This window comes from Palaemon carinicauda, chromosome 27, assembly GCF_036898095.1.
Source record: "Palaemon carinicauda isolate YSFRI2023 chromosome 27, ASM3689809v2, whole genome shotgun sequence".
Taxonomy (NCBI): Eukaryota; Metazoa; Arthropoda; class Malacostraca; order Decapoda; family Palaemonidae; genus Palaemon; species Palaemon carinicauda.
Genome location: NC_090751.1, coordinates 77,109,943 through 77,124,055, shown reverse-complemented (window position 1 = coordinate 77,124,055; position 14,113 = coordinate 77,109,943). Strand labels below are relative to the sequence as shown.

At 42.3% G+C, this 14,113-nt stretch overlaps 1 protein-coding gene across 5 annotated transcripts in view; it reads left to right on the top strand.

Moving 5' to 3' along the window:
• Positions 1-14,113, top strand: part of LOC137620760 (TGF-beta-activated kinase 1 and MAP3K7-binding protein 1-like) — an 827,205-nt gene that overhangs the window by 214,948 nt on the left and 598,144 nt on the right. For all 5 annotated transcript variants that reach the window (XM_068351167.1, XM_068351165.1, XM_068351166.1 and 2 more), the window contains one exon: positions 5,577-5,798. In XM_068351167.1, coding sequence (XP_068207268.1) covers positions 5,577-5,798 — 222 coding nt within the window. The remainder of the gene's footprint in view (positions 1-5,576; positions 5,799-14,113) is intronic.

Genomic DNA, 14,113 nt, shown 5'->3' with positions numbered 1-14,113 from the left:
GGGTTGGGCTGTGTACCTGGGGGAGCAGTGAGGTAGACTACCTGTTGAAGGGGAGCCGGTTGCTGAGAAGTTAAAGCAGAGGAAGTCTGTGTTGACGTGTGGGGAACTGACGATTGGTGGTAGTGACCCCGGTTCGTCTTGTAAGGAATAAATCTTTGCTTCTTCTTGAAGAACGTCTGTTTGTGGAATTCGATCTTCCTTTTGGTCGAGAGGCTCCACCTTACTTGCAAATTTTGGTTTGCCCTCGCAGCGTCCTGAAGAACTTAATCCACTTCGGTCTTAGGGAATAGGTTCTTACCCCAGCAGGAGGACGCTGTCAGCCTGTTCGGTTCATGTCTGATAGAAGCCTCAGACAGAACGAATTTCCTGCAGCTAACCCGAGCTGACCAGAAGTCTTGGAGGCCCACTTGGTAGGACAGAAGCAGGTTCTTCGTGAAAACCCTGAACAAGGTTTCTGTTGGGTAAACAGAGGCTAGGGACTCTATGGAGGTAATGGAGTGGAGGGACCTAGCCAACCTATTACGTGCCTCGAACTCGGTCTTGAGAAGACTCTCTAGTAATCTGGGGAGCTTCTCAGGAAAAAGAGTAGAGGCGCAGTCTGGGTCTAGCTTCCCCACCGTGAAGGTAGAAGACGCGTCGTCCCAGGTGGCAGAGGTACTCGGAATGAGCTATGAAGTGGGGTCCGTTTCTTTGAGAGCCGGCATGGTAGAGCCTTCCTTGACGGCCTGTATTGTCAGCTCTGTGACTTTGTCTATGAGCGGTAAAGTAATGGACGATGCCGTCGTAAAAATAGTGAAGGCACCTTTGTGTGGGGTGAGCTTGGAGTTATTACACCCCCACTCTGATAGGGTTCTGGCCCAGATAGCTTGGGCCTGCTCTTTTGGAAATATCACCGTTTCCTTCGGTACTTTGTCCATTCGGACCTAGGCATGCTCCTTTAGGCGGGCGAAGCCATTGAAGGGGAATTCTAGCCCCTGGGGGTAGAATTCTAGGTCCTCTAAAGGGCGGGTGCCTATGCCCTCTAGAGTTAGGGAACCATCTAAGTATGGAGCATGCAAGGCAAACCTCCAAGGGTTGTTTTTATCGAAGGGAGGTAACTTCGATGCGTCTGGGGCTGAAGGCGGAGGAATCTGAGTTCCGGAGCGAATCAGATTAGCCACCATATCTTTTAGCTCCGTCATAGCCCCAGAGTGTTTCTGAATTTGCTCCTTGACTATATCCCTGATTAGTTCGACGGGGAAGGAGGGTACCTGAGAGCTACCCGCCGACGAAGCCTTGGACTTGACGGACTTCGACTTCTTGGAAGTCACGGTTTTATGGGAAGCAATAGGAACATCAGGAGCAGTCGAGGGTCCCGGGACCGGTGACGTCGATATTGGCAAAGCTGAAGACTTATAAGTACGTAGTGGCTTCACCTTGGGTCGTACGGGGACGGAGGGATCCTGAGGAGAAGTCGTAGGCTTATCAAAGCCGAGAAAGGAAGAGGTAGAAGAGGGAGTAGGAGATAAAAAGGTTTCCACCAACTCAGCACCACTTACCTGCTCGTCCATGGGCTCGACGTCTAGATCCAGATCTGCCACGTCTACTGGTAAAAGGGGGTCATCTTCTGTGGAAATGGTCGCTCTGACCTCTTCAATTAAAGGGGCAGCCACTTCCAGAGTGACTGCTGCAGTTGTAGAGCCTGGGAAGAGACGGGAGGCCTTGTCTCCATCGTGGAGATAGGGTGCGCCAGACGGAGAATTCCTGCCAAAGCCTGACACCCAAGGACGAAGAGCAGCCCTTGCTGACCGAAGAGATTCATCATCGGCCTGAAAGAGTTGAGGGGATTAGTAATGAAGGAGAAGGACCGTTTTCCAAATTATACCATGTATATATAATTAAGGCACAAATTAATTCATCTCCAAAAGATAAACAGGAACAAAACAAAAACCGACTTACATCATCGTTCAGGAGTATGGAGGACAACTCGTAACAGTGTGTGCACGATTCCGGAAACCAGACCATATACGGGGCTTGTCCCGGCTCTCGAATAAAGGAGATAGCGCAATGCGCATGCGAACGACAGAGGTCGTGTCCAACGGGGTCGTTGAAAGAGGCGGGGCAGCCCTGAGCAGCACAGCGGACCTTCTGTAAAAGAAAGGAGCCATAAGTCTGGGTGTTCCTTGAGACTCTGGTAAGGGATTAAGATCAACTAACAGAGCCTAGATAGAATGAAGTATGTGTGCATTGGGTAGTTCAGTGACTGAGAGCCGTAGCTCCATATTAAAATATTTTAAATCTAAAATGTTTTCTGCACTGGAGTGTGCCGGAGCACTCGAAACGGGTCTGTATCACTATAAATATTATTAAAATAAGAATAATAAACTAATGTAATCTGCAGAACCTCCAACAGTGTCGGGGAACCAGTGACAGGCCCGTAACAAATAACTTATAAAACACAAGCAGAAGCTAACGGCTAAGGCTAACATTATTGCGAAGCGTAATGGTGATCTCCGGTGAAGCCGGAGGTCCGGTGAAAGATCCTGAATAATCCAGTTGTGATTAATAATGAATATAATGAATATTATGAGTGGATATGGCTGTGGCCGGAGACTGGGGGCAAGGAGCCACCGGGAGGGATAAGGCCCTTCCTGAGGGTTGTAATCTAAACAATATATAACTATAGTTCCAAACTCATTGAGTATCCCTCATGGCGGAGTAGAACTCAAGGCGGAGTGGATGAATGTTCAGATCCTACTCCCAAGTCGTAACGGGGAGAGGACGGAACTACGAGGGGAACAGGGGGTATCTTAAGGATGGCCCAAAACAATGACTAACACCGGAACAGGACCCATTAATAACGCTAGCTATATTAAAAGTAACCACAAAATAAAATAAATCATAAGATATCAAATACCCGTAGAGGGAGAGGGGGGAAGGAGAACCCGTGATCGTATAAAACGGAAAACGGGAAATCCGCCTCTCATACTCGAGGTAAGAAAGAAAACGAGAGAAAGGGTAACTCGTGACTGGCGACAGAAAACGAGAACTCCATGCTCTCGCTCTCGTGGTTACACTATAAAGAACTAAATTAAGCACACTATAACATGATATAAATATAACAATAAATTGTAACATCAAATAGAAGACTACGAACGAAGAATAACGTCTGCTACAACAAAATTTAAAAGGATATAGTCCACTGACGAACGCCTCTAAGGGCAGGTACTAAACTATAATAAAGCCAGAACGCAATTCTTGTTCGAGACTGGACTTGCTAGCAAAAAAGTACCATAGGAAATAATAATAATAATAGTTCAAAAAGGCGTAAGGCCAGTGACTTAACCAAGAACCTAACTGACAGATTACCAAATGGGCAAGACTAACATGAATTTCCAGCGAGACAAATCAAAACAACAATGGCTGCCTACACCGCGGAAGACCGAGCCGGTCAAAATAAAAACAACACTACACTGGGAAGAGGACAACTGCCCGGTACTACAAAAAGCTGTCAAAACAAACTATGGTACTAAAGATTGGAATGGGTGAAGTTGGAGCTTCGGTCATGACGAAATTAATCCACGCAACGTGAAAACACCAAGAGCACAAAAATCTAAGAACACGCTAGCAAGTTTAAAGCAGAATGATGTTGTTCAGATGGCGCTCGCGTTGGGGCGTCGGTGGCGTGGTTCTGGTAGCGTAGCTGGTGCCTCTGTATCGGCCCATCACGTTGACGAAGGAATTAGCTAAATGGAAGACAGCCTGTGAATAGTGGTTTTCACGCGCCCATGCTTTATACACGACACTCACAAGGTGCTCGCGCGAGGGTAGTAACCTCTGCATTCCATGCTTTTATCTTTCTCTGGTATATTTGGAAGATTTATATCAGAAAAGTGTATAAGAAGGACCCTTTTCACCGGCTGCCACAGGTCGACCCAGAAATATATATATAATGATAATAATAATAATAATAATAATAATAATAATAATAGTAGTAGTAGTAATAATAATAATAGTAATAGTATAAGTAATAGTAGTAATAATCCATTGGACTGGTTAAACTCCCCCTTTAATGATAATAATGATGGTGATGATGATGTTCCATCATCATTTTGGAAGAGAGATATTTGCACATTAATTCAATTAAATTAAAGTTAACCTTTACTTCATATGCAATGGTCCATAGATATATTATTATTATTATTATTATTATTATTATTATTATTATTATTATTATTACTTGCTAAGTTACAACCGTGTTGGAAATGCAGAATGCTATAAGCCCAGAGGCCCCAACAGGGAAAATAGCCCAGTTAGGATAGGAAACAAGGAAAAATCAAATATTTTAAGAACAGTAACACGAAAATAATTATTTCCTATATAAACTATAAAAACTTCAATAAAAAAAGAGTAAGAGAAATTAGACAGAATAGTGTGTCTGAGTGTACCCTCAAGCAAGAGAACTTCAACCCAAGACAGTGGAAGACCATGGTCAGAGGTTATGGCACTACCCAAACCTAGAGAACAATGGTTTTATTTCGCAGTGTCCTTCTAGAAGAGCTGCTTACCATTGCTAAAGAGTCTTCTAACCTTACCAAGGGGAAAGTAGCCACTGAACAATTACAGTGCCGTAGTTAACCTCTTGAGTGAAGAAGAATGTTTTGGTAATCTCAATGTTGTCAGGTGTATGAGGACAGAGGGGAATCTGTAAAGAATAGGCCAGGCTATTTGGTGTGTGTGTAGGCAAAGGAAAAGAATGTATTCAGAGAGAAGGATCCAATGTAGTACTGTCTGGCCAATCAAAGGACCCCTTAACTCTCTAGTGATAGTATGTCAATGGGCAGCTGGTGCCCTGGCCAACCTACTACCTAGATATGTATTTGCAGTTTAACTCATTTATACAATTTTAGAATGAAAAATTAATCTAATGTGCCTACTATTACTAGAAAATATATCTATGACTACTGCAATTGTTGGTGAATTACCCTTTTTCATATACAGTATATAAACTTATGAAAGTGTCTCCACATTAGGGATGTGAATCATTTACTGCTAATGGTAGGATTAATCATTACTTTTATAATAGAATTTTCTGTCTTCAGTTTTCCCAATAACCTTAAAATTAAGATTCCTAATTACAGTCTTGACAGGCAGGCACACACATTTCAGCAAACATTTGGCTAGCACTAGAAAATCTAGGTAATTTTAAGTGACATATGCATTGCATCATAATAAGACACTTTAAGCCTCTTCATACTGTATTCTGTAAAATGACACTATAGTTTTGCAGAATAAAGAGCAGTACAGTAAGCTCTGAATAGTGATAATTTTAAATCAGGTGAACACGTGAATTGGGCACGCAGTTTTAACAAATGGATTTTTGAATGACTAATGTCGCAGATGTTTTACTAAGTTATTGAGTTTCAGTGGCCATTGATGTTGTGTTACCAGAAATCAATAAATCAATGATATGTATAATTTTACTTTGTTATAACATATAATATTTGATCATTCAAAATACTTTGCGGAGATGTTGCATACAACATTTGGTTAACCTTGTTCCTAAGTTACAATTAAGGATAGATATTGCTTTACAGAGAATGCCAGCTGAGCTGAGTTTTGAACAGCTTACTGGGAAAACTACTGAAGAAGAAGTGAAGGAAGTTTTCAGAGAAGCTTTCCTTTCAGTTGAAAATGCCTTTCTTGAATCAATAGACCCAAAAATTGCTGAACGTACTCAGCTGTTGGATAAGATCCCTGACGGAATGTCTCAGTTTGAAGCTGCACAAAAATACCCTGAAACATTCAGTAGACTTCAAGTAAGTGATTGATATTATTTTAATCATGAAAGTGTTGTAGTTGAACAATGGTGACTGGTTAGTAAATTACAGTTAGCCCTTCTTATTTTTTAGAGTTAAGTAACAGAGACTTTAGTGAAATGTGAGAATCTGCGAATACTTGCTCCCCTAGGGTGGTCTAACTCCTAACCTAACAAATGATTATCCATTATCTTTGCACTATCGACTGACACACTAAATATCCCACTGTACTGCCTGACATTGTTTTTACTTGGTTTTTATCTCGATATAAGCATAGTTTGTATCACAGTATAAATATTTTGTTAATGAAATTCTGTAATGTATTTTATTAAGTGTACAGTACATCACATGAACACACGTGTGCTACATACAGGATAAGACTACGGTACCCAGAACACTATGGTACACACTACGGGAGTCATCGCAACATTTATAAATACAGTAACAACAAAAGACCGTTGTTTATATCTAACATAACACTTGCTGATACTGTAGTGTATATTAATATAATATATGTAATGTACAGTACTATTATTATAATACCCCTCTTAATGAGAGAATGCCTTGATGAAGTCATTTGGCTTTCATCATGGTATATTGTTTCCATGCTGAAGCCTCGTGATGGGAAAGGAGGTCTGAAACCAATTGTGGGAGCTGCCAACTACCCGATAGTGTTTGGAAAATATAAGTGTCATTATTTCCATACTGGCACGCGGAACTGTTCTCATGCAGAAATTTGACCTGCAGATTGCAGGGTTGGGCCGATTTCATAGAGATAGGTTTCTTGACATTCTGCCCGGTTTGCCTGCCACTATGATTAAAGTGGGGATGATTGTATTCTTGAAATGCTTTCAGTCCCATCAAGCAGGTTCGGCATACACTTGAGCCACTCTAATCATAGTACAGTAGTACCATTCCTTCAGGGGAGGGTAGAGAGTAAACATTTGGAGGTTGCTTCTTGCAGGTTTCATTGGTAGAGAAATTAAATCCATGAAAGGTTAGTAGTGTCTTCATTAGGATTTTAGAGTCTAATATTTTCTTTCCCCTAAACTTATTTTTTCCATTTGTTTTATTGCTTTATTATTATTTCCTCTCCCCTCCCCAGTGAAAATAATGAGTAAACTTAATTTTCTGTGGACCCCTGGATCAAATGGTGAAACCCAAACAAAGTTGACAACCTCTGCTTGTTTAGACAAGGAAAATTTTGTGGACGACCTCAGCAATAAAAAGGATTCCTCCAGCAATACTTCTTTGTCTTGAAGCCTTTTGTTCCTTCTTCTGCAGAACCCATAGGGGCTAAATGGCCTGATGGTAAAAATGAAAATGCAGTATGGGAGTTTTATATTTTGTAAGTATTTCCTGCAATGTGAATTATGAAATATTGTGCAACCTTTTAAAACCTTATGGAAAAAAAATAATAGAATAAAGGTAAAACTTTCAAATGACAAAGGAAATTTTGAGAGCTATGTTACCACCAGCTCCTCATTGCCACACTAAAATTAAAACTAAAAGCACCCAACAGACATGTAGATAGAATACCTAGGTTTGACACTACTAAGCTACTAGAAGATGAGTACCGAGAAACCTTTGCAATTGAATGTAGGAATCGATTTGTAGTCTTAGAGACTTTAAGAGACGAAGAGCACATTATTAATGAAGAATGGTGTGATATTAAGAACATATATCAGTCAGTTGATAGTGAAGTTTTGGGATGTGCAGTTACAAGGAGAAAACCATGGATATTAAATGATATATGGGATACTATAAAAAGGAGACAAAGACAGAAATTGTTTGTTGAAAGTTTTTGAGGAAGTGATGAAAATTACAAGATCGAGCTTGCTAAGTATTCCAGTATTGATAGTGAAGTCAAAAGAAAAGTCAGGAATGACTGGTGAGAATATTTAGACAAGAAAGCATATGAGGCTGACAAAACTATAAATTCACGGAGTGGCTATGGTGTAAGAATTGCTTACAGAATATTAATGAAATCTCTACTGGGGCAAAGAAGAAGCATATACCCATTAAAAAAAAAAGAGAGAGAGAGAGAGAGAGAGAGAGAGAGAGAGAGAGAGAGAGAGAGAGAGAGAGAGAGAGAGAGAGAGAGAGAGAGATATGTTACAACAACAGAAGATGAAGAAGGCATCATTAGATGGAACAACTTTAATGAGGTCATTTCTGGGTTGACCTGTGGCGGCTGGTGAAAAGGGGTCCTTCTAATACACTTTTCTGATAAAATCTTCCAATTATACCAGAGAAAGATAAAAGCATAGAATGCAAAGGTTACTACCCTCGCGCGAGCACCTTGTGGGTGTCGTGTATAAAGCAAAGGCGCGTGAAAGCCACTATTCACAGGCTGTCTTCCATTTAGTTAATTCCTTCGTCAAAAGGATGGGCCGATACAGAGGCACCAGCCAATCTACCAGAGCCACACCACCCACACCCCGACGCAAGCGCCATCTGAACAACATCCTTCTTTTTGGACTGCTAAAATTGTGTGTAATTTGTTGTGCTCTCGGCGTGTTTTTCACACTTGTGGATTTATTTTGTCATGTCCGAAGCTCCATCTTCACCCATTCCAATGTTAAGTACCATAGTTTGTTTTGACAGCTTTTTGTAGTACCGGGCTTTTGTCTTATATCCAGTATAGTCTGTTTTATCTTTTCCGTTTAGGCCCGTCCGCGGCGGCCATTGTTTGTTCCCTTGTCTTGGGGAGTTCATCTTAGTCTTGCCCGTTTGGTACTCTGTCACTTAGGTTCTTGGTTAAGTCCCTGGCCTTATACCTTTTGAACCATCATTATTATTATCGTTATTTCCCTTGGTACTTTTTGCTAGCAAGTCCAGTCTGCGAACAAGATTAGCGTTCTAGCTTTATTATAGTTTAGTACCCGCCACACCGGGGCATTCGTCAGTCGACTTTTCCCTTTAATTTAGGTTTTAGCAGTCGCTATTCTTTGTTCGTAGTCTTTTCTTGATGTTACAATTTTATTTTTATACGTTTATAATAGTGTTGTGTGCATATTAAGTCCTGATTTTGTGACCAAGGGAGCGAGAGATTGGGGTTCCCGTTTTCTGTTCGCATTCACGAGTTACCCCTTTCTCTCGTTATCTTTCTTATCTCAGGTGGGTGAGCGGATTTCCCGTTTTCCGTTTTGTGCGTTCAACGGGTTCTCCCTCCCTCACCTCTCCCCCTACGGGTGTATGATAACTTACGAGTTATTTAGTTTTGGTTACTTTTCAATAGTTAGCGTTATTTATTAGGTCCGAGTTCCGTCCTCTCCCCGTTACGGCTTGGAAGCAGTTCTGAACATTTTTCCACTCCGCCTTGAGTTCTACTCCGCCATGAGGGATTCTCAATGACTTCAGAACTATTGTTATATATATATATATATATATATAATATTGTTTACTTACAACCCTCTGGGACGGGATTCATATTGTTTAGATACGACCCTCCGGTGGCCCTTACTATGGTCTCAGGCCGCGGCCATATCCACACAATATCCATTGTTATTACAATTCCGTTATTATTCACAATATAATTATTCGGGACCTTTCATTGACCTCCGGCTTCACCGGAGATCGTCAATACGCTTTACTATTATCTTAGCCTTAGCCTTTAGCTACGGCTTGTGTTTTATAAATTTCACAACTGAATTATTATCCACAATTGAATTATTCAGGACCTTTCATCGCCCTCCGGCTTCACTGGAGATCGCCCATACACTTCACACTTATATTAGCCTTGCCTTTAGCTACGGATTGTGTTTTATATTTATTTTACGAGCTGTCACTGCTTCCCCGACCCTCAGAGTTTGGCAGATTGCTTTAGATTATTTATTTTTATGTCATTATTATCACTTTTAAGATGATACAGCCCCATTACCATTGCTGGTGCTTTTATATTTAATTGTTTTATTATAGAGCCCCGGCTCTCATTGAATTCCCTTAAGCACCAATATTGCTTTTAACTAAGTTCTGTTAATAGGGTTTTTAACCCCTTACCAGAGTTTCAAGGAACACCAAGACTCATGTCTCCTTTCTTTTACAGAAGGTCCGTTGTACTGCCCAAGGATGCCCTGCCTCGTTCAACGACCCCGTTGGCCATGACCTCTGTCGGTCCCATGCACACTGCGCCATCCCCTTTATCCGGGAACCGGGACAGGCCCAGTATATGGTCTGGTTCCCGGATTTGTGCTCGCTCTGTTATGAGTTGTCCTCAATACTACTGAACGATGATGTAAGTGGGTTTTCCTTTTGTTCCTTATTTCTCTTTGGCAGACACTAATTTAGCCATTAATATGACATACACGGTATATTTTGGAGAGCAATCCCCCTCCTGCATCACTAATCACTACAAATCTTTCAGGCCGATGATGACTCTCTTCGGTCAGCAAGGGCTACTCTTCGTCCTTGGGTGTCGGGCTTCGGCAGAAATGCCCCGTTTGGCGCACCCTATCTCCTCGATGGAGACATGGCCTCCCGTCTCTTCCCAGGCTCGACTACGGCAGCAGTCTCTCCTGAAGTTGCTGCCCCCTTAATTGAAGAAGTCAGAGCAACCATTTCCGCAGAGGACGAACCCCTCGTACCGCTGGACGTGGCAGATCTAGATATAGACGTAGAACCCAGGGACGAGCAGGTAAGTGGTGCCGAGTTGGTGGAAACCCTTTTCTCTCCTACTTCCTCTTCTACCTCTTCCTTTCTAGGTTTTGATAACCCTAAGGTTTCTCCTCGGGATCCCTCTGTCCCCGTACGACCCAAGGTGAAGCCACTTCGCTCTTGTAAGTAAGTCTTCAGCTTTGCCAGTATCAACGTCACCGGTCCCCGGACCCTCGACAGCTCCTGATATTCATATTGCTCCTCGTAAAACCACGACTCCTAAGAAGTCTAAGTCTACCAAATCCAAGGCACCACCAACGGGTGGCTTTCAGGTACCCTGGGGCGATATCTTCCCCATCGAACTGGTCAGAGATATCATCAGAGAACAAATTCAACATCAGTCTGGGGCGATGACAGAGATTAAGGATATGGTGGCTACTCTGATCCGCTCCGGAACTCTGCTTCCTCCTCCTTCCGCCCCAGACGCATCGAAGCTACCTCCCTTCGATAAAAACAATCCTTGGCGGTTTGCCTTGCATGCCTCATTCTTAGATGGTTCTCTAACTCTGGAGGGCATAGGCACCCGCCCTCTAGAGGACCTGGAGTTCTACCCCCCGGAGCTAGAATTCCCATTCAATGGCTTCGTACGTTTAAAGGAACATGCATTGGTCCGTATGGACAAGGTACCGAAGGAAACAGTGATATTTCCGAAAGAGCAGGCACAGGCTATCTGGGCCAGAACTCTATCAGAGTGGGGGTGTATTAACTCCAAGCTCACCCCACGCAAAGGTGCCTACACTATTTTTACGACAGCGGCCTCCATCTCTTTGCCACTCATAGACAAAATCACAGAGCTGACTGTACAGGCCATCAAGGAAGGCTCTTCCATGCCGGCCCTCAAGGAGACGGACCCCACCTCATTGCTTATTCTGGGTACCTCTGCAACCTGGGATGACGCGTCTTCTACCTTCACAGTGGGGAAGCTAGACCCAGACTGTGCCTCTACTCTTTTCTCTGAGAAGCTCCCCAGATTACTAGAGAGTCTTCTCAAAACTGAGTTCGAGACCCGTAATAGACTAGCTAGGTCCCTCCACTCCATCACCTCCATGGAGTCCCTAGCATCGGTTTACCCAGAGGAAACGCTGTTCAGAGTCGCCACAAAGAACCAGCTGCTGTCCTACCAAATAGACCTCCATGACGTCTGGTCGGCTCGAGTTAGTTGCAGGAAGTTCTTTCTGTCTGAGGCCTCCATCAGACATGAACCGAACAGGCTGATAGCGTCCTCCTGCTGGGGTAAGAACCTCTTCCCTCAGAACGAAGTTGATAAGGTTCTTCAGGACGCGGCGAGGGCAAACCAAAATTTGCAAGTAAGGTGGGGTCTCTCAGCCAAAAGGAGGATCGAATCCCAGAAACAGACGTTCTTCAAGAAGAAGCAGAGGTTTATTCCTTACAAGACGGTCCGGGGTAACTCGTCGCCACAGTCTTCCGCTGCCTCGACTTCTCAACAACCGGCTCCTCCTCAGCAAGTAGTCTACCTCACTGCTCCCCCTGGTACACAGCCCAACCCCTCTTGGATGTCCTCTCCTGCATACAACCCTGCCTACGAATCCTCTGGTTCCTTTCGTGGACACCAGAGAGGAAGCTTCAGAGGTAGAGGACAGTTCCGCCAACGCGGCGGACCTAAAGCAAGGGGTGCCCATGGAGGGAGGGGACCTAGGTTCACTCCCTCCCAATGATGTGATGCCGGTAGGAGGGAGACTTTATCACTTCTGAGACCATTGGACCTTCAGTCCATGGGCTCACAGCATAATATCCAGGGGCTTGGGTTGGAAATGGTCACAGGGATCCCCTCCTCCACCAGTGACCTTCTTCCAGAGACCCACTCCCATCCTGGAAGAGTACACCACAGAGTTACTCAAGAAGAAAGCGATCAAATGGGTTCGATCTCTGAAATTCCCCTCTTAATGAGAGAATGCCTTGATGAAGTCATTGAGCTTCAGCACGGCATTTCATTCCCGTGCTGAATCTTGGTGACGGGCAAGAGGGCTCTCGAACTTCGGGAAATTGCTCCCCCAGTTCGAATCTAAATTTCTCTCTTTCATCTTTTTCTTCTGCTTAATATTACTTCGACCTTCTCCTAATTTTATCAACTTTCTTTCATCTTGCTGTCCTATCTCTATGATTATTATCTTTCTTACTTATATATATATATATATATATATATATATATATATATATATATATATATATATATATATATATATATATATATATATATATATATATATATATATATATATATATATATATATGTAGATGTATGCATATATATATATATATATATATATATATATATATATATATATATATATATATATATATATATATATATATATTTATTTATTTTATTTGTTCATTTATTTATTTATCTATTTTTTTTTCTATTTTATTTAAATGGTGTGGATATTTCCACATTCGTTATTACTGCCTGCTTAGATGAATGGGAGAAGGGATCACGGTTGGGAGGTATTCGCATTCAAAGCTATATATGAGAGTATTGGATGATCTCAGCCATCCCAAAGATGGTTTGGACCTTTTTGGCAGAACTACTCTCAAGGGTTGGGTCATTGGAATCCAGGGGGATCCAATCCTTGAGGTGGGACTCTTGGCTTTTGGCCGGAAGCCCATCATTACAGATATGGGGAGGATGATTCCATATTACCTTGGTCTCAGTCCTAACAGGCGGGTTTAGCTTACACCTGTGCCTCTATATCTGTTTTGATGCTATCCTTCGGGTAGGGTATGGAGTGGTCCATCTGGGAAGTATACTCTCATTGTGCCGATAGTGGAGAATACAAATTTCCTTTCCAACGTATGATACTTTCTTATAATTCTCAAGCAGGTACCCCAACAAAACAACAACAAAAAACATGAAAATCCCACCCTTAAATATGGACCCTTCAAATGCTGACTCCCCATCCCCTGGATTTGCTGACTCCCCCCCCCCCCCCCCCCCCCCGGCACTGTTGACGACTTCTGCTACTGTAATTAAGGAAAATTCTGTTGACGACCTTCGAACTAAAAAGGACCACTCTACTGATGTTAAAAAATCTAGCAATTTGGGTAACACAGGGAAACTACGATTCCTTCACGTTTCCCAAATCCCATTAGAGACAAATTATGATGATATATATAGAGCATTTGAGTGCTATGAATTGATAAAGGAAATAAGGATGAGACTTGGAGATGAAAAATGGGACTCTTGGATATCTTTTGAAAGTCATGATGAAGCGTTTAATGCCATAAGTAATATTGGTAGTATCAAAATTAACGAATTGAACATCATGGGAGCTCTTTGCGATAAGGTCCCAAAGGAATTGGATGTTTACAAACCTGCTGATTGGTTTGAAAAAGATAGAAATGTACCCATGCCTTCACAGAGAAAACCCAAACCACCAATGTGGCTCTTAGCTGAACCTAAAGGGATAATAGGAAATTATTTTAAGATATGTAAGTTTATCCAAAAAAAAGTAGGAACCATAGCACCTGGAGATATATCTCGTTTTGGGAAGTATAGTTATCTCATCCATGCCAAATCTTCGACTCAGTCTGCAATACTGTCTAACTTACAGACAGGCAGTGATGAAATTACATTGGAAATGAAACCTCATCTAAATTTTAGTTATGGAAGGGGAGTGGTCTTTAATAAGGACCTGTAC